Source organism: Aegilops tauschii, chromosome 3 (assembly GCF_002575655.3).
Source record: "Aegilops tauschii subsp. strangulata cultivar AL8/78 chromosome 3, Aet v6.0, whole genome shotgun sequence".
Classification (NCBI taxonomy): Eukaryota; Viridiplantae; Streptophyta; class Magnoliopsida; order Poales; family Poaceae; genus Aegilops; species Aegilops tauschii.
This window is the reverse complement of record NC_053037.3, coordinates 233056341-233084196: the sequence shown is the minus strand read 5'-3', so window position 1 is coordinate 233084196 and position 27856 is coordinate 233056341. Positions and strand designations below refer to the sequence as shown.

The window sequence follows — 27856 nt, the reverse complement described above, 5'->3', positions numbered from 1 at the left end:
TATGATCAGCTACAATAGCTGGCCAAATATTCTTCTAAAAGCTTAAATCAACGTGAATGGACAATTAGCATGCCAACGTTCTTGATGCACAAAAAAAGAAAAGCATGCCAACGTTCTGTAGACAACGATTTGCTCCTAACAACTATGCAGAATGAATTTAAAACAATAGGGTTTCTCCCTCACGGCAAAACACAAACCTCTGGATCTGTCTACTTTTACCAAAATCTGTCGTCAACAGCTATCTTTTCTCCAATAATGGACAAATGGCAATGCAACCACGATAACGAACCATTACAGCCAGAACTTACGGTTCAGCATTGCAAGCACATTGAAGATTTGTTGGTTTCCATCTTTCAATTAGGAGGACAGGAGCTGGTGCATGAGTCGATTGATCATCTCATAACTAGTAAAAGTAATGACAGCGTTCGGCGTTGTTCGCAACAAATTTGTAGCACAACCTCGGTAGAATCCAGCAATCCCCTCCTTCTGTAACACTTGCTTTATACAGTCCGTTACACCTATATACCGTATAGCACCATGGGGAACACGGCCTTGTTCTTGCAACTTAGATCGTACAACCTGCGTGTAAAACAATGACTGAAAATTTAAATAATAGCAAGGGCCTTTTGATGTGCCAACAGAAGGTGATTATTCCTTGTTAAATTAAACACATCTCTCTGTTTCTTTCTCTAATTTAACTCCTAAAGGAGATCAGATATATCATACTCCATCCATGTCAGGGTCTATTTTGTTTCATCAAGGCATGTTATTGGTGTCACTAGATATGTTGTCCAAAGAATCCTGATTGTGACTTTGTAGACGCAAACCACATATTAATGGACTAATTATTGGTCAAATCCTCGTCTGGCCAAAAATACGACTTACATTTTGTAATGGATGAAATATTTCTTTAGCCTCTCATTTCATAAGCTTATGTATTTCATTTGAAAATAGACTCCTCATTTGGAGTAGGCAGTAACAACTGCTCCATTCAGTTATCCCAGTGAGAAGTAAAAAGGCATTAAAATTGTTGCACTCCATGATTTGCTATTCCATAATGGGGACACAAACAGATCTGGCAGAAGTTACAAACTACACTGCGTTTGTACTACCATAGAAGGAGAAGCATGTATGCAGCAAATGATAAAGCATTTGGATGATGAAAGTATACTATCGAATAGGGAGGATCGATAAACATACCTCATGAGGGTATGTTATGAGCGAGGCTGCTATTTTGGATCCTGAAGAACAAATTGCTACTTGACCAGGGCCAAGCTTGTCAACTGTAGTATTGTCTGGAAAACACATACACTTTTCAGTCAATCTCTTGCCCAGATTCGTCTCACTTTTCATTGTAGAAGATATCTCATTACCTCTTTTGGCAATGTACAGCTTCGCCTTCTCGTATACTGGGAACTGGATGGCTACATGAGTAACCCCAGCTAAAGAAGGAAGAAGACCACTGTTGTCATGGAAGAAACAATCAAGGACACAACAAAAAGTAAAAACGATTGAGCTTTACAGTCAAAATGCAGACTACCTGTACAATCCACGGAGACCTTCTTCTGCTGCAATCCTACGTAACGCAGATAAGATGCTCGTGTAAGGCACCACGCCAGGCCTCATCCCTTGTGTCTTCAGGAGAAAACAGAGTAATATAGTTGTTGAATATCATTCAATGTGCCACACAAATGCAAGATTGTGCCCCAAAATTAAGCAACAACAAAAATTCATGTATGACTTCTTATAAATGATCAGGTCCAAAGATATTGTGACTTAGTTTAAGTTGTTAACGATAAACATTCAATTAAATCGGAGAGAAGTCCATGTTACAACCCTGAATTGTTACCAAAGTCTAAAGATATAACCCCGAACTTCAAAATCGTCTACTTTACAACCTCAAACATTCAAAACCGTTCAAAAAACAACCCTAAACCAGTTTCACACAGTTTTGACTGGTTTTGACCATTGACTGCCTAGTCATCCCAGCCAGTTTTGACCATTGACTGGTTCCCATGATATTCAATCAGGGAAAGTTTCAAAACGTTTTGCCAAACAGATAAATAATTATAAGGAAAATGCATATTCAGGACCTTTTGGGCTAAAAATTGGCAACAAAAAAGAAGTCTCCAGACCTCGCGAGCATCATGGATCCGTCAAGAAACCAGTGCTCAAGGTCGACCTACATGGGAAGATTCTGGGACTTGGTCCACTGAACTAGGAAGTCGTACAGGGCCTGTGACTTTATCACCTTGCAAGACTGGTAAGTGATCTTCAAGGGAAGGAGCTCGATGCGCCAATGGATCCGTCAAGAAACCAGTGCTCAAGGTCGACCTACATCGGAAGATTCTGGGACTTGGTCCACTGAACTAGGAAGTCGTACAGGGCCTGTGACTTTATCACCTTGCAAGACTGGTAAGTGATCTTCAAGGGAAGGAGCTCGATGCGCCAATTGGCGACCAGGCCCATGGCGTTTCTATTGTTGATGATGTCGGCCAGGGGTGCGTGGCTGACCATAGTGATCGGGTGAGCTTGGAGGTAGTGTAGCAGCTTCCGAGCCGCCATGAACACCCCATAGGTGATCTTTTCATAGTGGGTGTAACGAGACTTCGATGGGGAAAACACCTCACTGACGTAATACATCAGGTGTTGGACCTTCTAAGCTCGGCCTTCCTCCTCGCATTAAACCACGACCACCACGCTTACAATCTATGTAATAGCACAGATATATAAAAGCATGGATTCATCAGTTCTTGGAGCGGCCAAAATTGGTTGCTTCACAGCAGCTGCTTGAGGTTGTCCAGTGCCGACTGGGCTTCATCTATCCCGATGAATTAGTCCGAATTCTGAAGGAGACCGTACAGCAGCAAGGCCTTTTCGCCGAGCTGGGAAATGAAGCGGCTTAGGGTTGCAACCTGCCAACTTCTGGACGTCCCTCAGCTTCTTGGGTTTGCCGAGCTTTGAGATCGCCGCCATTTGGTCAGGGTTTGGGCTCGATGTCACACTGGGAGATGATGAAGCCGAGAAGCTTGCCCGAAGGAACCTCGAACAGGCATTTATCCGGAGTTAGCTTCATCCAGAATCGACGCAGTTTAGCAAACGTCTTCACAGGCAAACGTCTTCGCGAGGTCGGCCAGGTGGCTGTCCTCCAAACCTTGAGACCACCACGTCGTCGACATAGGCCTCGACGTTGACGTTGATCTACTCGTCGAGGCACTTCCGCATGGTGCACTGGTATGTTGCGCCAACGTTCTTGAGTCCGAAGGGCATCATGATGTAGCAGAAGGGCCCAAAAGGCATGATGAAGGAGGTCCTCTCCTGGTCAGATTCTTTCATCCGGATCTAGTGATATCCCGAGTAGGTATCCCGAAAGCATAGGCGCTCACACCCCACAATGGAATCGATCACTTGGTCGATGCAAGGGCGCAGAAACGGATCCTTGTGGCATGCCTTGTTGGGGTCGGTGTAGTCAGACACACATGCGGCACGTGTAGTTTTTCTTCCGGATGAGGACTGGGTTTGCCAGCCAGTCCAAGTGGGAAACTTCTCAAATGAAACCGGCTGCCAAGAGCCATGCTAGCTCTTCTCCAATAGCTTTACACCTTTCTGGTGCGAATCAACGCAGGGCTTGCTTCACGGGTCGAGCGCTCTTCAAGACGTGCAATGAGTGCTTGGCATGTTTTGCCGATACACTAGGCATGTCAGCAGGCTGCCATGTGAAGATGTCTCGGTTCTCATGGAGAAAATTGATGAGAGCACTTTCCTATGTGTTGCTCAGGTCGGCGTTGATCTCAACGGTCAGCTTGACCTTCTGGGTGTCCTGGCCTAGCTGGAAAGCAGAGGTCACTTGACCTTCTTGGTCGGTGAGAGGGCCTCTGGACCTGCCGTCTTCTGGATTTTGGCGAGCTCAGCTTCAGCTAGGTCGACATTGGCCACCATGAAATCATGTGCGCACTTGAAGTTGCCGCTGACCATAATTACCCAGTTGGGGCCCGGCACCTTCAGCTTTAAGTACACGTAACATGGGATTGCCATGAATTTCGTGTGCGTTGGTCAGCCGAGAAGGGCATGATAGGCAAGATTGCCATTAATTTCGCGTGCGTTGGTCAGCCGAGGAGGGCATGATAGGCGCTCCTGAAAGGGATGACCTCGAAAGATAGTGTCACGGCTCGGAAGTTCGAGAGTGACAAAAACAACCTCCAAGGAGATCCATCCCAGGAGATCCATCCCAATGGCTGGGCACACTTCCCCGGCTCGATGTCGTGGAAATGGCTGGAGGTCGGCCGCAAGCGTGAGATATGCCCATCTTTTCCGGCGTCTCGATGTAGAATATGTTGATGTCGTCTTCCATCAGGACCTTGGACAGATGGCAACCCCCATGACCAAGTCGAGCACCAAGGTGAATCTCCCTAGGTGAGGAATATGTAGTCCGGAAGGTTGGACTGGTCAAACAGAATTGCACGGTAGGACCAGTCGAGGTATTGGGGACGTCGGGCACTAGCACATTGCCTTGCACTGTGTGATCTTTCAGACCCGCTAGGATTCGAGGCCGCAAAAGACCCCATCACCTTCTTTACGTCCTGGGGGAAGACCTTCTCGGGATGACTGCCACCCTTGGGGCACTGTTCTCGAAGTCGTTGTTGCTTGTTGGGTTTTCGGCGACCAACTAGTCGTTGAAGTTGCATTGTCGGCTTGTGTGTGTCGCCTGGTAGCCCATGTAGGTGTGGTAGCTGCAAGGCCATCCATTATCTCATCATAGGTTTTTCTTGGGGTTTTCCCCTTCAGCTGCCACATGCACTACTACTTGTTTCCAGGGCCGCTTCCTTTACATCGTGGTGTTGTACTCCGCCGCGGCGACAAGGTCAGAGTCCGACTCGACATTCTTGCGCTTGCGCTTCTGGTTCTGCCTGGAGCGATCACGGTAGCCCCTTGACTTGGAGGACTCGGGCTTGTCCTGGCAGGTCCAGTTTCTCCTGCCGGCTCACACGGACTCTTCGTCGGCCACGAAGTTGTTGGCGATTTCCATGAGCTCGCACATACACTTCCAGGCCCCGAATTTGAAGGCCTGAATAGCCAGCTCACTGGAAACATCGTCCAAAGAGTTTCTCTTATTGAGCCACCACGAGATGAACCAGCGGATTGTATCCTAAGGCTCTTGAATGCAATAAGTGAGGTCATAGGCACTGCATGACATCTGGTAGGTGCCTTCAAAATCTGTCATGAACGCATCCTAGAAACCTGGCACTTGTAGATAGAATTGGCTACGAACGTAGCAAAGTGCATTCAGTTCATCTCCTCTGGCTTGGTTGACGACTGTGAGGTAGTCGGCCAGCCAGTTGTCCGACTTGGAGTCGCCCATATATTTGTCGATGCCCCAAACCTGGAATTTTGGCGAGAAAGGGTGCTCGAGGATGTCTTTGATAAAGCATGCCAAGTTGATGAATGCCGCCCAACTTGAGTGAACCGGGCTAAGGACCTCTGGGTCCCACCGGTACCGTGGTGCTCTACGAGTGCGAAGGGCTCGAATGGTATCCCACGCATCGGCCGACTTACGAGTCGGTCTTGAACCATGAGGGTCAGATCGAATGGTGACGGGCGGCCTAACGAGTTTGAGCTGCAGGTCGGTTGCAATTGGGCACGAAGAATTGGCGTTTGTGCGCAGCTCAGAGGTGATCGCTAGTCGGTTGCGCATCTGGGTTGACATGCCGTGTTGCACCACTGTTGCCTTGATCACAGTGTTGAATCACTTGGCCATCGGTTGATCTGACCTGAGGTTGATGTTGTCGTGCAGATCCACACGACCGCCATGGGGTTCCGGAGAAGGGTGAGATAAACCATTGCGTCATCGAGCTACCAGTCCAGGATGGAAGCGCGGGATGGAAGTTTAGCCGAGAGTGCACACGAAGCAATTACCCAAGTTCAGGCCCTTACGGTGGAGGTAATGCCCTACACTCCTGCTAGATTGATTGAGGTTTGGAGTACAATGATCGCATAGGTGTATTGAGACTAGATTAGATGTCTATCCCTAGGCCTCACTTATATAGGGGACAAGGCCTAGGGTTTACATGAGCCCATGTTGATTACGACCCGGTGGAGATACCCCGTGATCTCCGAGATAGCCACGCTTGATCCCCAAGTAAATAGCCACGCCCTGAGGAGCCCGCCAGCCAGAAAGCGGGCATGGGCCGCATCATGGCCTGATGGGCAAATGTCCGGCCTGGCGGGTCGACTTCCGGCCCGCTGGTGTAACCCGGTACATGGCACTGTCATTCTTGTTCCCCTTTTTTTCTCAGCTTGCTCGACATATCTATCACAACAATGCCAACTAGGGTACATAGTCATTCTTCGAGCAGCTTCGGGCGTTGGCCATCGCCTGATCTGGTTGATCAATAGCACTCCACTCCCTGCAAGCACCGTGCCACTATTGCCACACCGCTGATAATCTCGACTCCGGCAATGTGTGTGTCGTTGGAGATCGTTCGACTATGCATGGCTCGCTACACATGGTCCTTCTCAGCTCTGGGTCATCTCAGCAATAGAGCAGGAGAATCACACAGTGGCACCCCTTAAAGTGCCTTTTCTCACCTCTTTGATTGCTTGCCTTGTCGCTGTTAGACTGTTACCATTACCGGAGAGAACCAAACAAAATGAGCAATAGTCTCAATAGAGACACAACACGATGTAAAATCATTACAATAGCATTTGTGTTAACAGTGCCCTAACCAAACACTTCCTTAGTCTCAATAATAAGCATCCAAGTAATACAGCTGATCTTTGCTAGATTGGTCAACATCCTAAGTTGTGTGTGTATTGTACGTTGTGTTCTCTTCCGGTTTGGTAAAAGAAAATATCAGGTTTTACAACTTAAATTTGGGAACACCATATATATGCCCCTGGATTCATATTAAGACGATGCCAACATGCGACAGCCCAATGGATAGCGTCATCCTTTACAAGGTTGAGACTAACCTTGCTAAATATCTTGTGTCTGGGGCTAGGATTTACTTGAATTAGTTGTTAGACAATTATGCACCTTCATCAACATTAATACAAGCACCATTTACACTAACGCTGTGTTTGGATGTCTGTATTGGGCTGTCGAATTGGATTTGGTATTGGCTGCTCTCAATACAGGTGTTCGGATGTACTCTGAAACATCACACCAAAACTGTAACGAATACACAGACATTAGAGCTCGCAGGCAAACTATCGTCCCAGCGATTCGGAGCCCTCTCGCTCTGATTTCGGTCGAATTGGCTCTTCAGCAAAACATAGCGGTTAAGGATGAAATGTTTGTCCCACGACCACGAACAGAGAAAAGGGGAGGAAACGAGGACAAAAGAGAACACAACGATCAACCACGGCAACGCAGGTATCTTCGGCAGGCCGTCCCTTCCCTTCCTCCTCCGCCACTGTCCCTTCGTCTCCTCGCCACAGTTCGATCTTGTCCTCCCTGGCCCTGGCCCTGGCCCTGGCCCCACACCGCCAGGTCCCATCTGAGCTCAAGCCCATTGTTGCATCCCCTCCAACACCTCCGAGGGGGAGCTGATGCACTGGTTCATCGATATTCAAGGAGCCATTGGATGCTGCCGAGACCGATGTGGTTCATGCGCTATTGGGCTCCTTCCGGCTATCCAGCTTCACAGGAAGACCGGGGGCCAGCTGCCAGGAGGACCAAGGGCCGGCTGCCCGCATGGCGTGGCGTGTTGTCGAGGAACCAGACCTCTTATGTATCTCAAGAAGCTCTAGCTCGACAGGAACGAGCCCTGTTTTGTATCTTTGTTCTTCAGGTTCAATTGTTGTTCTTTCGTCAGTACTATGTTTCCGTCAAAATCTGTGTGCTTACGTTTCGCCTTTATAGAACACTTCCAAATGTGTTTGCCATATAGTTAACGAATAATTGCAACCATGTGATTTTCAATCGGAATGTCATAGGGCTAAACAATCCAGCGCGCCGCAAGGTTGAATCTGAACCTATCTATTGTTTTGTCAAATTTGGAACTATGTCATGTTTAACTTGAAGCTATCTGAACTATTGTGTTGTTAAATTTGGTAAAAGAAATCCTATATAATCATCCAATTATAGTCACACATTGTAAACAAAATTGTTTTGATGCGCATACATATGTTGCTATGCAATTCCATAGTTTGCCATCCATACATGATTCCGTACTGAAACCTCAGTATGATTTCGTGAGCCAATTCAGTTAACACCCAAATAACCGAATTCGTATTCATGTCCATTACAATTTCATGGCTGAACTGGAAATGAAACCAATTCAATATGGAGGCCTCCAATACAGACATCCAAACAATAACAAAGCCTTTAGTCCCAAACAAGTTGGGGTAGGCTAGAGGTGAAACCCATAAGATCTTGCGACCAACTCATGGCTCTGACACATGGATAGCAAGCTTCCACGCACCCCTGTCCATAGCTAGTTCTTTGGCGATACTCCAATCCTTCAGGTCTCTCTTAACGGACTCCTCCCATGTCAAATTCGGTATACCCCGACCTCTCTTGACATTCTCCGCACACTTTAGCTGTCCGCTATGCACTGGAACTTCTGGAGGCCTGCGCTGAATATGCCCAAACCATCTCAGACGATGTTGGACAAGCTTCTCTTCAATTGGTGCTACCCCAACTCTATCTCGTATATCATCATTCCGGACTCGATCCTTCCTCGTGTGGCCACACATCCATCTCAACATACGCATCTCCGCGACACCTAACTGTTGAACATGTCGCCTTTTAGTCGGCCAACACTCAGCACCATACAGCATTGCGGGTCGAACCGCCGTCCTGTAGAACTTGCCTTTTAGCTTTTGTGGCACTCTCTTATCACACAGAAGGCCAGAAGCTTGGCGCCACTTCATCCATCCGGCTTTGATTCGATTGTTCACACCCAAACACAGCGTAAAAGAAACTAATGCAAGCCAAGGTATACAATCAGTCTTGCATGATCTTAATACTCCATCCTTTTGGGTTTACAAGGCCCCTCACAAAGAAAACCCATACCAAGACAGTCATTAACATTTCAATCTTTTTTATTAACCACATCCTAAAATGCTCGCTATAATCTCCCACCTAATTTCCCCCCTTTTAACTCTGCCCATGCACGGCCAATAGCACAAAGGAATTGTTTTGCGTATGATGATTTACATCTGATCTGTGTACGGCAACGTGATCCTATGTTTGTTTTTCAAGTAGCGATGTGATCCCTTGGTGATTGGCTACCGTCGGACAAAGATCCAATGAGAAATCATCGGACATGTAGCACTACTCATAGCACAGTTAGTGCTCGTATTAAACTCTGCAAATCAACCAATGAGTAAATGGTCTAGCGAGTAATGTGGGGACAGGATGGCAAGGGTAATGGAATTTGCATTAGCAACATATCTGATTTTGGTAAGAGGCCTTCTAAACCCAAAAGGTGGGAGTATATAAGATATGTGCCTCTGTTGCAAAAATAAATTGGGCCTTCTGAAATAAAGACAAGCATAACAATGTAGTATACATACCTGTAGTCTAGTCTTCACAACCCATAATGGATTAGTTGCAACAGCTGTTGCAATCCCTGCACAGGAAGCAGCTAAAATATTTTGCTGTATGGACAGTTCGCCATTTTTAGCATCTGCAAAATGAACAAGAATAGTCAGGAGCTGACACCCGAGTATGTACGTTGTTCTATTATCTGCATCAACAAAAATAGAACATGGCTAATGTTTAATATTTAACATGGTATGCTGTCAACAATCAGTACAAATTAAATTCTTGTTTAAAAAAATCCACTACTGTGGGTTAAAAAAAACCACCATTAATTTATCATAACAAAAATACATCTGCAGACAAAAAAACACCACGTGGGTAATATTTATGCCAAATTTTCTCCTCGACAATGTGATGTTACATCAATTGCCCAGACACTCTGAAAAACACAATTTGCCAAGTACCATTACAAAAATCCAGAATTTGCTAGAAAACAGTCACTAAATTAACTCCACATGTTGGGAGGAGAAATAGCACCTATGAAATGCCTAATTTGCCCCTGGCTTGAATGAATCAAATTGTCTCAACCGACTGAATACGCATGTTCAAATGTTGTTAAATTGCTTCAGCTAGCTAGGTGATAGCTGTAGTATGTGTGCTTGAGCTTGATTGCTAGTGATATGTGTGCTTATATCAGCTTGTGCTTTTTCTAAGTAAATTGTTAAGAAAAAAATGGTGAATAGATGTGTTAAAACTGCTAAGTGTGGTGCATGGTGCAAGTGAAAAAAAGGTAAAAACCATTTTGGCTCTTGTAGCAGGGGATAATAAATACGTCTCCATAACCGAATGGTTAAATAAACACATTTTGCATGCAAAAGGCACTGAATCAGAAAGACATTACGAATTTCATGTAAGGACAAGGAACCAAATACTTTAAAATTATCAAGGCCACTAGTAGCAAAAACCAGTAAGTACAACTTGGCACCTGGTAGTGACAATCTTTTAATGTTGCTAACCAGGATTAAGATATACATTTGACCTGATAATTTATCAGCTCAGTAAAAAAGATGGAACATCTTTCTTGCAGATTGAATGTATATCAGGTGTTCAATCTAAAAGTCCAAGTGGGAAGAAAGAGAGAAAGGCGAATCCTAATACAGTATAACTGTGTACAGATAAAATTTTCTTCCATTCCACAGTACAAAATCAATTCAACTTCAACTCTCAGTATCTTCCTTTCATCTGCATGGGCAGCGCCCAAACTACTCACTCGTTTGGAGATGTCCTATATGAATGTCAAAGAACCCCTATTTCATGTGAAATTCAATCGCTGTTAGGTCTGATGAAGTAAGGTGCATTTAAGATTGTTGCAATAACATGGTTTTGTCCTGTGGAACATGTTGCTGTGAAGAATGTTTGCTATGATTAGCCATGTTCTGCTACTTTATTGTATGGCTCTGAGCTTACCTGTAGTTAATACAACAAGGAGCAATGTTTTTAAGGCGCTAAGGCGAGGAGCTGGGGCCGCAGCATCAGGAAGGAGGGGACTGAAGCAGGGGAGGGGGCGGGAGAAGAGAGAGGAGGGGAGAGGGGCCAGATGGGGAGCAGCAACCGGAGAGGAAGCTGGCGGATCTGGTCGCCAACGGCCGCCTAGAGAGGAGAGGAGGGCGGGGAAAAGTTATACGAGGGGAAAGAAGAGAGGACGGAATCCATCCATACCTTGTTGCCGGCGGCGCAGATCAAAGCCGTGGGTGGAGGTTCTTCAAACCCCAGTCACCAACATCCGTGAGAGAGGAGAAAGCCCTTTCTCCGCAAGCGTTTGGTGTGGACTGGTCAGATTCTCTCTTTCTCACCTCCTTCGCAACTTGTGTGTGTGATTTCACCTCTGTTTCCCTCTCCCCTCCCCCCCCCCCCCCCCTTCAGTTTCCTGCACGAGCTCCATGTTCCCGCTCGAGAGCTATTTCCCATTGCCTGCTCTGACTATGGTGTCTAATTTCGCCCAAGGTGGCGCCTTGCGCGTCTAAGCGACTCCTCAAGCTGCAAAGCGGATACCTTCTGTGGCTGTCAAAGGCGAGCTCGACGCCTTGAGATTGGAGGGCGCCCTGACGCCTTAGGGACGCCTTGAAAACAATGACAAGGAGTTAGATTGCTGTGCTATAATGGAACCATGTCCACCTCCAACTGATGCAATCATCATTTATGGGTTCTCACTCTTGGCTTTTATCCAACAATTTGAATGTCCAGGCCCCACCAGGATCCACACCAGCCAAGCTAGGTCCGACAGGCCCTAGAGGAAAGGATCGCGGAAGGTGCCCCCAAGTGGAGCCAAGAGAATGACAAGGCGCCCGGAGCTGACCGGGATCTAGTTCTGAGGACCAGAGGGCCCCGAAAGTCAACCTTTAGTCAAGGGCCTAGCAAATGGACATGAAGCCCTTTCCGTGGCTAGTTTGCCGGTACTGACAGAATTCGAAATCCCAAGTCAGGCTAGCATATGGACACGAAGCCCTTTCCATAGTCAGTTTCCTGGTACTGACGGAATTCGCAGATGAATACAAGGTCTCCAAATCCCCAAAATATCTCTATCCTTACATTTGTAATCACTTGCATAGCATTTTGAGTTCATTGCGGTTCGCTTCCAACTTCTACAACATGTTGAACTCCAAACTGCTTGAGTCGTGCCACTAACCCCTACTGAGCTCCACTAAGTCGTGCCTTTGTGTGTAGGTGTGAGGTTGGACAAGATTCATTACCAAGTGCACTCATTTCACATTGTCAGCTGTGAGATCGCTTGATCCTTCACCAACATCAAAAAGAGGTAAATTTGGTATTGTTCTTTTCCATCTCTACTTACACCTTGTTGAGTGTCATTACGGATAGGGATGGTACATCTCGCCCGGTCTACGGCAACCAAGAGGATGCGAACGACTATGTCACCAAGACGCACCACTTCAGCTTAAAACAAGCTATGAATGATGTGAATGCCATCTTGCATGAGCGCATCAACAACCTCGCCACCGACTTCCGTGCAGAGATGCGCGAATTCGAAGCTCGCAGCAAGGACTACCACGATGAAAGGGCAAATGGAGAGCATCCAGGTCATGTTCAACAACCACAAGTCTTCATGATATTCGCCTTCTTCAAGATGGCGATCAAGTACCCATGCTTTCGAGATACCTTCCATCACTATTCACACCGGGCTCGACGACATCCCACCATGAAGACCAAGCGCCATCTCCTCATAGGGGCAATGGACTTCGAAACCCCATACTTCACTGTGAACGCCGTGAACAAGAAGCTCATGAAAAATGCGTCTAAGAGGATTGGGCACCACAACTTCACCAAGAAGAATTTCGACGTCGCCTACAAGAAGAGCGCATAGTGCATCGCCAATAAGAGGCTCACCGTGCGGAGGAAGCAAACCAAGCTCTCCATGATGTCAACACTCTGAAAAACTTCCTCTCTCTCTCAGTCAAAAACGAAGAACAGAGGAGACACAAGAGTTTTTGTGTAGCTTACTTAATGCTGCGTTTCTCCCTTTTATTCTTGCTGGATGCATGCTCTCCTACTGGACCTCGCCATCCCACGACCGACAGCATGCCGCACAGGACTATACTTGCACTCATGATCAGACATACCGCGTCCTCGATGTAGTCACTCTAGTGGGAGTTACTGCCATTGCAGGGCTTTCGGCTGAAGCCAGATTTGCAGTCGTGGCAGAATTTTCCCTTGCAAATGGCAGCGTTTTCGTTGTCCACTCCCCCATGGACCATGTACTTCACGGTGAAGCTGCCAGACCAAAGGCCGGTCGCTTGTCCAACTTCTGATCTCAGGGTAGCATGATGAGGGCAAGGCATGCCTTGGTGAGTCCTTGAAATGGCCGAATCTGGACTTCGCCGAGGCTCCAGGATGATGGGCCAAAGAGCCGAAAGCTTGAGGGGCCCTTGAGCTCTTGGTATTGGAACTTGTCATTACCAATCAAGCCCGCGCCACGGAGATCACCGCCTGCGAGGCGGCGGCTTCCTCGAACTAGACCCGGATCTAATGCAACTTCTCATGTCCTGGTACTCCTTCCAGGATCTCAATTGCGTTGGCCGCTATCGTAACCATGACGAGGTTCCAGACCGGAGAGGAAGACGAGGACTCCCCTTCTTCGGGAGACCGAACTAGTTGTTGACCTGAAGAGTGTGGTCACGTAGCTCTTGGAGGCGTTTGAGGCGTCGGGCGGCGAACTTGTCCTTCTGGCGCTTGAGTTCCTACTGCTCGACGGAGAGGTGTGCGCCCGCAGGGCTTTGCTCCATTATGAGGGTTGACAGGACGTCATGACTTCCGACAGCGCCGAGGATCAGGCCCGTCATGAAGACTTCTCACGCCAGCCCATGGTCAGCCCAGGGCCTTCTTTGGCACAGATTCTCAAGGGGCAAGCAAGGCGGCCGAGTGGAGACTACAGAGCACGACCCAAGGACCCCGGTGACGAAGTCCACGCCCTCGAAGCTAAAGGCCTATCCCTTACGGAAAGGGGTGGGAAGGATCCAGGCCTCTGCCTTCTTTGAGACAAAGTAGAGGATGCCAAGGGTAAGATCTTGGTTCGCCACAGAACCGCAAATCATGGTTGCGGAGGCCATCTCGATTTGGTAAGTTAGATTTGCGTACTTTGCCCCTACTTGGTGCGCCAAATGTCGGTAGTACAGGCGCCGTCAAGGGACGACGTTTTGTTCGATAGGGCAAGCACACGGCGGATCGAGATGGTGAGGCACAGGGTGAAGGATTTACCCAGGTTCAGGCCTCAGGCCCTCCGGGAGGAATTAAGACCCTGCTCCTGCCTCTGATGTTTGTATTGATGTGGTGCACGCCATGGATCGAGAAGATCGCCGAGGAGATCTATATCTCTTGGGTTACAAGTCTCTCGGCCTGGCGGCGGACAAGTAAAAGAAAAGAGATGGGTGGGAAAATGACTTGCCTTACAATATATACTTGGTCAAATCAGGGTTACATGGCTAGAGTCGGACCAGTCTCGGGCTAGCTCTATTGGGTTGCGCCGAACAACGTATGTTCTGTTTCCTTCTCCAAAGCTTACCAAGTCCGTGAGGTCTCGGCCGTCGACTTCCTAGCACCTATGGCCAACGTCTCCATTCCCAGGATCCTTGTCACCCCTCTACTGATCAAGGCGCCTAAACGGCGACGAGCCTTGCGTCTAGCGAGTGCCCCACCCTACCACCTCCATACCAAACATTGGCTACAACACCTACATATTGCGAGACCGACGACTTGGACTGAAGGGGCGCCACAACTTTATATCGTCGGTACGGTGACGATATGAGGACGGCATAAAAACTATGCACTATTGTTGGGCCTGAGAAAATTAAAAGCAACATGAGCAACATAGCATTGGTCAAAACTGACTCTCAACTCATCACCAACCACAAAGACAAGAACTTCAAACAAAGGATCCAAAAAAATGAAATGGTACCTAGCTTTATCAATGGGAATGCACAAACACTTTGGAGAATAAATGTACGAAACATTCTACGACATCTCACTTGATTCTATGGCATCTCACTTGCAAGCAAGATCTAGAACCAACATCCCAGAAGGTGCATTTTATGAGGAGGTCCATAACCCTTCGACAAAAGGAATTCTAAAAATCAATTTGCTTACAACCAAGAAGATTGGCGCTCAAAAAATATGAAAATACTTGGAGGATGTGAAGCCAAAAGAGTTAGGTGAAGAACTCATAAAGGACATTCAAGAAGGCCTCTATGGGTCACTTGGTGCCAAGGCATGCCACCATTCTATTGGCGGACAACCCTGTCAGACGCCCAGGAATTTGTCAAGAGATGTCTACATGCCAATGGATGGCATGAGATGCAAACAAAACAGCTCATGAGTTACAACCGATTCCACCAATTTGGCCCATCACAAGATGTGAAATGGATCTAATCGGATGACTGAGCATAGCCCCCAGAGAGGCGAAATACGTAGTTGTGCCTCTAGTTAAGAAAGCAATAGTCGTTGTCCAGAGATTTGTCTCGAAGTTCATCATTTGCAGATCTGAAGTCCCAAGCGACATCATAGTAGACAATGCTAGACAACTTGACTACAAGACATTCGAAACATTTGTGAGAACCCAGGCATCAAGCTATGCTCTGCATTAATGGGCAATCCAATAGCAAATGGCGTTGTGGAAAGGGCAAAAATAACCATTTTGACAGGATTGAAAACATGTCTCAATGATTTAGAGAAGAGACGATGAGTAGAAGAGCTACACAAGTTACTACAATCCACCAAGACTATGGAGACTTGACCAATAGGCTTCACCCCATTCAAACTGTTATTCGGAGAAGAGACTGTCACACCAGAAGAGTTGAAGCTCAAATCAATACGCACTGCCAACATCCTAGACAACGACGAGCACAAAGTCACAGTGGAGAATGTGGAGCACAGTGGGCGACCTTGTGCTCAAGAAGAAACGCACAAAGTCACAATAGAGAACAAGCACAGTGGGCGACCTTGTGCTCAAGAAGAAACTCATTCCAGAAGAAGGAAAGCTAAGCTTCAAATGGGGAAAGCCATATGGGGTCTCAGGGGTAACAAGGCCAACCACATTCAAGCTACATGAAATAAATTGCCATGCCCATTACAGTTAATCACATAACGCTGAAATATATTCTTGTAAAGAAGCATCAGACTCTAGAAATCACATAACGCTGAAATATATTCTTGTAAAGAAGCATCGGACTCTAGAAATGAATACGCCTTCACTCAAAAAGTCATGAATTAAATATGAAAGATAGTATGACCTTACTCTTATAAAAAAAACACATTTTTCCTAGCTGAAGCGCTTTGATGGTATCACAAAAGGAGATTTCATGAACAAACAGATATCAAATTTTCATCAACATTGCCAATTAAACATGGTTTAGTGCTACAAATAAAAAAATAAAAGCATATCAAGATGGTGATGTTCATTTGAATGCTTCAATAACTGAAAATAAAATTGTAGATGTACAAAATAAACATAATGCCACTCAATCACAACTATCCACCTACAAAAATGACAGTTCTGTCCACTACTAGTAACGTGTTACACACATAATAAGACCGATGCGTAAAGTACGGTTGGATAACCTTGAGATCGAAGAAGACCCCTCACGTAATTATAAACTGAAAATGTAACCTGCAGAAAAACAAAAAAGACATTGAAGGTTGATGAAAGTATAGCAAAAATGTGAACTACGGACAAAAGATTGTGTGAGTTTTCCATCTCGCAGATTCATGATTACTCGACCATTCAAGCCTTGAATTGAGGTATATAGTAATCATTAATAAGGTATATTAGAAATAATAATAATAAGGTATAGTGGTATTATCTATATGGTATATGAAGAGCGGGAGTACATACTCCCAGGAGTACATATACTAATTTTCTGTACTCGTATGTACTCACACGTTCAATATACCTCATAATCAAATGTTTATACCTCTTTTTCATTCTCAATATACCTTATTAATTATTCTAAGATACCTTGATACAAAATTTATAAACAAAATCTAGGCCCATAGTTTGCGTAATATACCATTTGTACGTACAAAAAAGCAGTTTGTGCATATAAATAATATACATGCACCCAAATGAAAAAAAATCACAAAACTAATTTTGAGGTATCTAGTAATCATTAATAAGGAATATTAAAAATAATAATAATAAGGTATAGTTGTATCATCTATGTGGTATATGAAGAGCGGGAGTACATACTCCCAGGAGTATATAATCATTTTCCTATATATCCTACATATATATACTCCCAGGAATATATAATCATATGGAGAAAACCCCTCATACAACCGGGATATTACACCGTTGGCGTAGTGACAGGAACACCAAAATCGTCAAACAATCACCCTAGCCAAGTCACCTTTGTTGTCGAAAGAGCCATAGCTCGCAACTCAACCTCTGTACATGAACGGGAAACTGTAGTTTGTTTCCTCGTCTTCCAGAAAAACACAATAAGCAAAAAGGGGGAAAACAATTCGAAGGATTACGGCCCCAGGTAGCATCCAAATAGGCCAAAAATTGTAACGAACTGGAACATGGAATGAATAGACAGCGACAGATTGAAGACATTATAGAATAGAAAGGAGGGGACAGTAGTGAACCGACTAGGAGCAAAGACGAACAGACTTAAAATGTGAACATGATAGGAGAAAACTGGGCCAGTGGCAGCTATATAGACAAGACTCCTAACAAGATGATGATAACGCATCAGATCAGATAGAGGCTCGTCATTAGAAGCTCAGAGGTGGACTCTGAGATCCATAAAAGTCAACAGTGCTCTCACCAGGAAGAGCAGGACGAGCAAAAAGATCCTCAATACTTCTTAGTGGAGAAAAGGAGGCCATCTGAGGTAGAAGAAACCTAAATCCCAAGGAAGTAAGAGGACCAAGATTAGAAAATGTGCTCTAAGACAAGCCTTCACAAAGATAATGTACTCAGGGTCATCACCAGTGATGATCATGTCATCGGTATAGAGAAGAGTTCAACCACGAGACAAATAGTGGACAAAGAGCACAGCACCATGATCATCACTGGCCAGAAAATAATAGCATTGACCAGTGAGGCCAAGCACTCAAACCAGGCACAAGGCGCTTGCTTAAAGCCATTTAGAGAGCGACAAAGATGGCATACCATGCCATCAATAACAGAGTGCCCAAGTGGTGGCCGCGTGTAGATCTGCTCACGGAACTCACCATTGAGAAGGCATTCTTGACATCAAGCGGAGAGAGACACCAATGGTGAACATAAGTTATGGCAAGAAGGGTGCGAACAGTGGTCATGTGGGCCACATGAGCAAATATCTTGTCTTAGCCATGATCACGCTCCTGCTCAAAGCCACCAGCCACAAGACGAGCCTTGTAGCGCTCAAGAGAACCATCGAGATAAGATGCAGGACGATATCCATGTCCAGGAGCTATGTGTGAGGCTCTCCACCAACGTGTACGGAACATGGTTGGACTCCTGTGCCGAGCTGTTGCTTCTTATCCTCCAGGCATCCTGGCCTGCGAATAATGCTAAGGAAAAAATAATGCAATTATATTAAGTAGATTCAACAAGAGGTACTAACCTGATCATTGTGTGCAGATGGTACTGCTAGGGACTCGCACATGTGGCCAACCTGAAAGGAGACCTGTCGGACTTCAAGGCCAAGTTGCTTGTCTAGGAGAAGGACAATGTTCTATTGACCGCACGATCCTAACTCCTAGAACGCCACCTGGCCGCCCCATGGAGGGGCGGAGCGGACGACTTGCGCCGCGTCGAAACAGGAGTTGTGCTAACTGAAGGAACGCCTTGGCGCAGTGGAGGCAGCCCCATCGCGGGAGAGGTCCTTGGCGATGCCACGCCAAGAGCGAGTCTGGGGCCAGTCTTCAACTTTTGTGATCGCTTCTTATCTCGTGTGGTCCTATGGATGAAGCCCCTTAGGGATCTTGATAACCTCGATGAACTACAACAAGTTGAAGACTCCCTTGTTGCCTCGATGCGTCAGGAATGGGTGCAAGAAGTGAGATCAGCGAGCAAGAGAGCAGTCACTGAAATCTTGGCCCGTGTCGCCAACAGCTTCCATACGATTCATTGACTACACGTGTGGTTTCCGAAGCGTGGCCACTTCCCTGTGTGGCGACTCGATCCCTAACAGACGGCGAGGATGTTCCAACCCCTAGTGGTTCATGCTCGTAGGGTCTTCCCCTGTAATAATGAATGTACAACCCAGAAATTTATGTACAACCCAAAAATTTATGTAACTAAAGAAAAATAATACCAACCTCCCCTTCCATGGATTGTTCTTCTCCATAGCATTTAATCTTTAGTTAATTTTCAACTCCTTCCTAGTCCTCGAGCTGCTTAGCCCAAGGGCGGTGTCTTGGGTCAGGTGGTCTAGCCTGCTTATTCTGGAATGTGCGAGCAGGTTGCGATTTCCTAGTCATCTTTGAGGTCGTCCCAAGGCACCGCTTACTATATAGGTTACCACATGGCGTCTCTGCCCCTCTACCCGAATCCCATGCAATGCCAAGGCAGGAGCACCAGTAGTGTTTTGAAAGGGGCTTATTGTGGCCTGCCCCAAGAGATCAGGGTGCTGAAGTTGGCCCTATGGCAGAAAGAGGTGTGGGTTTGCTAGGAGGTACAAATATCTTGGGTAGGCAATTTAAGTGCCATGTCTAACCTTAATTAATGGTTAGGTTGTCCCTCTAATCTCCGCGCGGCCATCCCGGTCATCCATGGCTCGAATCTGCCTCTGTCTCATTCCTATTAGAAAATAGTCTAACATGAGGAGCGAAGGGTTAGTCATGAACATTCTCGACCGAAGTGTTGTCGCAAGTATAATTTGGCTATTTGGTTTATTCGATCAGCCAAGTTAGTTTAATTATGGATCGTTAAGCTGGTTGATTGACAAATATTTGGAATTGGTGTAAGCTCAAAAACCGTTCTCTAGTATGACTAGCATCTTGCACAGAATATTTTATTGCTTGCATTGTGTACTAATGAATAACCATAAAGGAACAATGTTTGGAGGTCACGTTCTGCAAGCTAGTTCGTAGCTTCTGCCTAATAGCCCTAGAGTTTAAATCATCTTTGTCGTTTTGTTCAAAAAAATGGTCGTCTCTCCTCCACGAAAGCGAGGAATCTGTGGTGCAACACGGATCAATTGTGTGTGGCAACAAGTACTCTGCGATGCAGAACTCTCCTCCCTGTGGACGCCCGCAATATCTCAGTTAAGACATACCCATCTACGCATGAGGCACCTTATCATGGTTTCTCCTCTAAAGGAAAGGTGTCCTTATGCTGACATGAATGGTGTTGCAAGTACTAGGTCGAGAGGTGCATTCCATTGGAGTTGTGTCGACCGATTATCAGATCGCACCATAGGCCGCATGTTCAGGGGCTCAGCACCCTACGAGTCCAAGAGGCAGTACAAGGTCGCTAAAATACAACTGTTGACCATCATTTCCACCCCTGGCAAGCGAGAACTTTTATTTACTGACGAGGGCATAAGCTTGAAGGATGCCATAAGCATGCCAAAGGTGTTCTTGCTTTTATTACCTCTACCTCGAGGCATTCAGATCTTCCCCTTGGTGGGGGCTGGAAAGCAGCGGCGGTGGATGTAGGCTTGTCCTTCCCCTTGAATGGAGGGGTTGGGCATGTTGTTAAAAGCAACGACTGAGGTTGACTTGGAGTTGTTGCTTCCCAAGGACTTATTTTTGCCGGACACATGGTCATTGTGGTGCGACCTCAGCCTGGATGAGCCCGAGTGCTTGTTTAAGAGAAGTTTCATGGCATCTTCAGCATCATGGCTTCCCATGCCCACATGACAGCTTTCACAGAGCGTGCCTGAGCCTTTGCTAGGTTGGCAGCGCAAGCAGTGGAAAATAGCCCTCAATTGAAGGCTTGAATGGTCGAGTAATCATGAATCTATGAGATGGTGTTGCGACTCCAAACAACGTTGGATTAAATCCCAAAGTGGCTTGTCGTCTCCCGATCGAATGCATTGTAGATTGTGCTTGGTATTGGATCGGCCGTGTGGCCCTAGAAGTTGGACACAAACTTATGACATAGGTCATCCCACGAGTGAATCGATGACATCAAAATCAGCACTGGATGGCTCTATAATTCATTTGTTGTTTGGATTCATACTTAGGCAACAAAACACAAAAGGATTACTTAGGTACAAACAACTTACAATGAAGCCCAACATTTGTGTACCATTAGATACAAGATTAATGACTACTTACAGCCCAAGTTGGATATAGTGCTACTATTGTTGGAGAAAGGCCACGATACAACCCAGGAAGGCCTTCAGTTTTGAGTATGTGTTGCAATCCTGAAAGAATTATCCTACCTAATAAACAAAGGAACATTACTTAGCAAATGAAACAAAAAAAAGATATCATAGTAAAATGTTGATCATAAAATCAAATGAAGACGGCATGGTGGATTTTACGATTTGGAATGCATGCACATGACATCGGTGCTTTCTGAATATCCAACATTTATCTACCAAGATTCTATAGTGATAATGGCGATATAGCAAGTAGTGTATATGTTGTGACATTCTATCAATCAAACCATCATATTTATACACACACAAAAGGTTGTATTGTGCAGTCCATAATTCATACAAAAACAACCCCTCTTCAAGTACAAATCTTGCGTAAGTACAAGGCGATTTGGAACACCAGAAATGACTTTATTCTCGAAGGAGTCTTGCAAAGTCTCTATAGATGCAGGAGGAAATTCAAGAAAGCAATGAACTGGCTAGTTCATAGAGCAAAAAGGAAAGCATACACAGGGTTACAAGCTCGGGTTGAACCATTGAAGCTTTCATCTAACTTTTTCTACAGCAGTAGAGGGCTTAGGGCCTTGTATTAGCTTTTTGTTTTCCTTTTCTGCCCTTCTGTACAGTTATTCTCCCATAAAATACAAAAATACACACATTATCTGCAAGTACAAAACATCTAGTAATAGGTTTTCCACCAGGTTTTCCGGTACCTCACTTGGATCTTAATCAAACGGCATTAGAGAGCACCTTACTCCAAAATCACATGATGTAGGCCCCGTTCGGATCCTCTCTAGCTTCCCGAAATAGCCAACTTCTCGAGAAGCCAGCCAGCACCAGCTTCCGATGGGAGCAGCGATCCGTTCGGCAACAGAGAGCAGCTCCTCTCCGTCAGCAAAAACAAAGAGAGTTAGGGGAAGGGGCAGCTCACCTTGAGCTAGAGTTGAGGGCAAGGATGGCTTCGACGCATGGTGTCAGGGCGCTGGAGCTGCTGGGGGTGAGGCGTCCTGCTGCCGGAGATGTTGGGGTTGAAGCGTCATGGTGTCGGCGCCCGTGGGGTTGAGGCATCCCGTTGCCGGCGAGGTGGACGCAGCGGAGATGCGAGGGGCGGCGGCGGAAGACTGCCAGCGGCGTGGCGGCCAGCCGACTGGCGATGGGGCGGCGGCGGGATTGGCGACTGCTAGGGTTAGTGCCAGAAAGGAGGGAGGAGAGGCGCCAGGTATGACTGCGTGTGTGCGGTCGCTCTGTATCTCTCGGGAGGGCTTCTTCACATCGAAACGGTACGCATGCACCACTTTGGAATGGCATTCTCGCATAAATTGGATCAACTTCTTCTTCCACTCTTTTAGGAGTTGGGCTTCCGCTGCTCCGAAGAAAATACACTGGTCGGGGACAGGCTCCACGAAGCTGGCTTCTAGGAGCTGACGCGTTCGGGGTAGCTTCTTCCAGAAGCCGGTGAAGCTTGGAGAAGATCCATGAGTAGAGTGCATATTATATAAAATGGAGAAGGGCAACCATGAGGGTAGCAGAGGTGGGTCAAAGTTGGGACCACGGTGTGTACACTGCCAATCTATGCTGATCATGTATGCTTGTAATCATAGAAGGTTAACCATTTCCCTCTACCGAACACAACATCTCATTAGACCAGTTGGTTGGAGCTGCACTAGCAAGCAGTGGGGCGCGATGTCGATATGCTACTGTGCACGTTGTTGAGCTATGTTCGAAATAAGTTCCAGCAAAGTCTTAGTGTTCTTTTGGCGATTATCATCGCTTGTATCTCCAAAATTAAGAGAAAACAAAGTTCCTAAAATGTTCTATTGCACAACTATCTAAATTGGACAAAACCATGCACCTTCGATCTCACTTTTTCTTTGTTGCAATACCACTTGGGCGGTTGCACCTAGTGGCATGGTTCAAGAAAGCGTTTTTAAGCGACGCTAAAGCGCTCAAGTGTTGAGCGAGAGTTAATTGCTCAGAACCACCACAATATGGCTAGGGTAACAGGTAACCACCGGTTCTGCCAAAATTCAATAAAACCCACCACTTCAGAGGCCGGCGAGTAACAAATAACATTGATTCATGGATTAGCTCGGACAAACAGCAAAACTGACTGGCAGGACCCACCCGTCGGGCTGACACGCATGCTTATGTGTACACTTTTACCCACCTCTTTTCCCCTTTTTCTCCTCTCTCCCTCCCCCAAATCATCCATGCCATGCCGCAGTGGAGCTCGGTCCGTGCAGCCGGAGGGAACGCGCGCCGAGGGGACCCCACCAAGGAGTAGAAGCCACCACCTCGAAGCCAAATGCCCGAGCCATGAAGCGACGACGAGACTTCCGCCATGAAGAAGCCCTCCGCGCCTCCGCTAACCACGGCCTCTCCCCGACTCCATTTCCCCCGCTTGTGCATCCCCTTTTTCCTGCCCACGCAACTCCTTTTGTGTTGATGGAGGACAAGGGTGTCATGGCCGGCAAGGCGTTGTCGAGAGGGCACAAGGTGTGGTTGAGGACTCAAGTTCATTGTCGACAGCCACGCGTTGTGTGCCATCACTCCTCCAGCCCACGGGCTCGTAACACTCATTCCCAAGTTGTGCGACAACCTACGAGAGCCCACTCATGAGAGGTGAACCGGCTGGGAGAAGAAGCCCTCTTAATGTCCGCCGTCGTGCTGGTCCTAGTCATTATCTTCACTGCGCCGCGGTTCGCTAGGAGCATGGGCAAGTGCGGCTTGACCGCACCTGACCAAGTGTTCATTAAGCTGGTGACTAATGGCTCAGACACAACGATTTCATCATCAGTGAAGGCGTGAAGCCCCGCTATCCAATTCCTTCTATGCCTAGGTTCCTCCGGTCCCTGCTCATGATGCACGCATTAATTTCAGGCCATAAGCCCTCGGCCAACCACGCATCGCCACTATTGTCAACCATAGCACTGGAGCAACGCTGCTGCTATTCCGCTCCATGCAACTATCCGGTCGTCTTGTCCGGGTGCTTGGAGCCCCGCATCGACGAGGCGAGGGCAACAGCACCACCCCGCATCCTCCAGAACACCCTGGCGAGGGCACCAACATCGTCTTCCTCATGCCTGGCGAAGCAGCGGGTCGAGGATCTCCGTGATGTCAACAGCCTTCAGCCACTTGGACTTTCGTCCTCTGCCGCCGCATGAGCGTGAGCCACCTGGACTCCTACCTGCTGCCATCCCACAAACCTCCGAGTGGTCCCCTTGATCATGCTCCTCGGTTGCACGTCCTACTTCATCTGTACCCTGCGGCTTGCACGTCCTTGCCAGACCGCAGAGAGATGTCCCTTCGACTATGTCTCTGCCAAAGGGAAGCCAGACGAAGGAGGCTACAAGTGTGGGGTGAGGGTGGGGGAGAGGACAGCGGCATGGTCGTCAGAGCAAAATGGAGCGACGCTTAGGATAATTCAATGAGAGATAGAGATGGGTAGAAAGAAAGGGAAAAAGAGGTGGGGGGCTAACAGGTGGGACCCCCTGGCCACCTCAACGCAGTGTGCATATGGACATGTCACGCATGCTTGACATGTGGGCCCAATTGGTCAGTTACTATTAGACGCAGCTAATATGTGAATCAGTGTTTTTTACTACTCACCGGCCTCTAAAGTGGTGGTTTTTAGTGATTTTTGACAAAACCGGTGGTTAGCTGTTACCCTACCCACAAATGTGGTGGCTGAGCAATTAACTCCGCTGAGACGGAAAATGCCTCGCTTTGGCCTAAGCGAAACATTAAGCGGCTGATGAGAAAATACAGTGAGAAATCGGCCTTCTCCGACGAGGAATCAACAACTACGGATGGGAATAGTCTTCTTCAGCAAGGAATCAAGGATCTACAGAGACCTAAAGGGAGAAGAAACACTGGAAAGGAGAAGCATTAGAGGAGGCGAGGAGTGAAACTAGGAGGTGACCATCACGAATAGTAGTGAATATCAAGTGTTGTTGGCTTCAGTCTGACCCTTTTCTATTTATGATGGACAGTCTTTATGGCATGGAGAAAGATAGGCCGTTTGGATGACATGGAGAGGGGTTTTTTAGTGGGCTTTCATATAGACCAGAGCCCAGATCTGCCATCGAGAGACGTCTTCTCCCTCAACATGAACTCCTCTCATTCCCTCACCATGGATCTCGAGCTCATTCTCTCTCGCCACAACTCCTCTTCCTTCACTGCGATGAGACTAGCAAAATCCCGCTCTTCCCAAAAAATGCTTATGTGCCCATTTCTCTAAGCGACAGCCTCTTGCTTCACTTACACCTTATGCTTTTTGAACATTGAAGATGTGAAGGATAGTCAACTTGGTGAAGATGTGAAGGATAGTCAACTTGAACAGGCAAGTTGCTCGTTGTTGGAGGACTACTGGTTTCGATCAATTTTGTTCTCACAAACAACTCTCTACATACTCTCTTTTTTCAACTTCCAAAAGGGGTCCTGCAAAGGCAGGATTATTTCAGATTCTTTTGGCAAGGAGACAGTGAAAAGAAAAGGTACAGGCTAACCAAATGGAGTGTGGTTTGTCGACCGAAAGACCAGCTAGATTATTCTAGATTCAAATTCCATTGGCAAGGAGACAATGAAAAGAAAAGGTCTGCTAACCAAATGGAGTGTGGTTTGTCGATCGAAAGACGACGGAGGTTTTGGCCTTCAAGTCAATAATGATACCTTAGTTAGTAAATGGTTGTTCAAGTTACTTACTAGATGGTGTTTGGCAAACACTGCTGCGTTATAAGCATTTAGGCTAAAAAGTGATCACGGGCTTATCGAAAGCCTGGATATTCGCATTTTTGGGCCAGTATGATGACCGTACATTCTAAGCTAATAAAAACGCTTTTCGTTGGGAAAAAAAGCGATTATATTTCTAATTTCTCCTAAGGCTGCCCGTTATGGGAGTATCATAGGTAGTATCATGCATGACAACTAAGCAATTTTGATGAGGTGGCACTGAATTAGATGAAGAAAGAGATGATTGAGTATCATATTATGATACCGTATCATAATAAATGATATGCTACTATGAGTCATACATGACAATTAATGATGTCATCTACCATAGTACTAACCCATGATACTATGCACTACGAATGTAGTATCATACACTAATACACTAGTATCATATGCATGATATACTATGATATTACTATATGATACTCCCCGTTACGACCAGACTAATTATGTGAGATGTTGCCTCGGTACCAACAAAATGATTTTTGTGAGACTTCCAAATATCAAACAATATCTTCGCAACACTGAACAGTCATCCTCGTCAGGCGAGCAAAATTACCAGGCGGCGCAGTGCCAGGGGAAAGGTTTGAAGGGAGACCGTACACCTGCAGACGCGTCTTGAGCACGTCCAGCGGGCACAGCACCGTCGCCGAGATGACCCCTGCGCGACCATCAACCCCACAAAAGTACAAAACAAGAAGGATCATCAAACCAGCACCAAGGAAATAAGCCCGAGACAAGGAGTGGGAATACTTACCAGCCGAACCGCCGGCGACGGCGTTGCAGACCGCCTCCCGGACTTTCACCCGTGCACCGCCGCGACTGCGGCCCTTGTCCTCTGACATCGTGGCACGGGCGCGTGTCGGGAGCCTGATAAATCGAGAACCGAGAAGGAAGGAGGCGCCTCTTCAGTCCTGTGAGTCGATCTTCGGAATTGGCAGCACGCAGCGGCAGCTAGAACAAAGGCGGGATCCCGGGCTTGCTCTCTGGCGGAACAGCCGGACCAGATCGGAGAAGTGACGCGTGTGCGGGCACTCGCTCGCTCGCTCCCCTCTCTTTAAACGCTTGTGGTGTGTGACGGAAAGGAGGACGAGGCCGGCGGCGGAGGGGTAGTGAAGTGGCGGCGCGGTGGAAGGGCGACGCCACCGACGGTTTTGCAGCGGGGGTGGGTCGGATCGGCCGGAGGTTGCGCCGCGCAGGTGGGAAACATAATGCGTGCCGTTCCGCGGTCGCCGCAATCCAATAGTGCGCCCAAACGCTGCGCTCCAACACGCGCCCCTATTATGCAAAAGGTTTGGACGTTGATAACGCCAACAGGCATGGCATATTAGACATCCATCCACACATCATATATAGTATAAGTAGGAGGCAGCCCACACTGGTTATGTGTGGGCGAATATTAGAACTGACCACAAGTGTGGGCGCAGCTATTTCACGGCACACGCCCAATAAATATTGCTCATCTCACCTGTGCGTGTGGCATGAAGCAAAAATGCCCACACGTCCTCGTGTAGCTACATTAGTTACCCGTGGGATGACGCTTTAGTTGCCATCCGGGATGGCAAATGTAATTGTAAAAACATGGCAACTCTCTCTGTTTTGATTAACTATAGTTGTCATGTCTAATTTATGGTAGTTGCCGCGTGCAATCAAATCATAATTGCCATATGTGCTTACCTAGTTGTCATGTATGGTTTAATCATAGTTGTTATGTGTGTTTACCTGGTTGCCACGTATGCGCAACTGCAATTACCATCTACCAACGAATCATAGTTGTCATACGTGTTTACCTAGTTGCCGCATACGCGCAACT

At 46.9% G+C, this 27856-nt stretch overlaps 1 protein-coding gene across 1 annotated transcript; it reads right to left on the bottom strand.

The window, feature by feature from the left end:
- Positions 1-27323, bottom strand: LOC109749658 (nicotinamide adenine dinucleotide transporter 2, mitochondrial). Its single transcript, XM_020308609.4, has 9 exons — positions 26801-27323; positions 26603-26704; positions 21269-21375; positions 16613-16661; positions 9520-9632; positions 1541-1635; positions 1374-1462; positions 1201-1295; positions 1-579 (listed from the first exon to the last, which is right to left on the bottom strand). Exons 1-9 carry the CDS (start codon positions 26886-26888, stop codon positions 358-360), a joined length of 960 nt encoding a protein of 319 aa, XP_020164198.1. The 5' UTR covers positions 26889-27323; the 3' UTR covers positions 1-357.
- Positions 27324-27856: the final 533 nt, after the last annotated feature.

Excerpts from the sequence above, each read along its gene's own strand:
- LOC109749658 (XM_020308609.4), bottom strand. The coding sequence starts at position 26,888 with ATGTCAGAGGACAAGGGCCGCAGTCGCGGCGGTGCACGGGTGAAAGTC. Across the intron at positions 9,633-16,612 it reads GGGTCTTCTTCGATCTCAAG|ATGCTAAAAATGGCGAACTG; the intron begins GTTATCCAACCG and ends TTCATTTTGCAG. Across the intron at positions 1,463-1,540 it reads GGTCTCCGTGGATTGTACAG|TGGTCTTCTTCCTTCTTTAG; the intron begins GTAGTCTGCATT and ends CCATGACAACAG.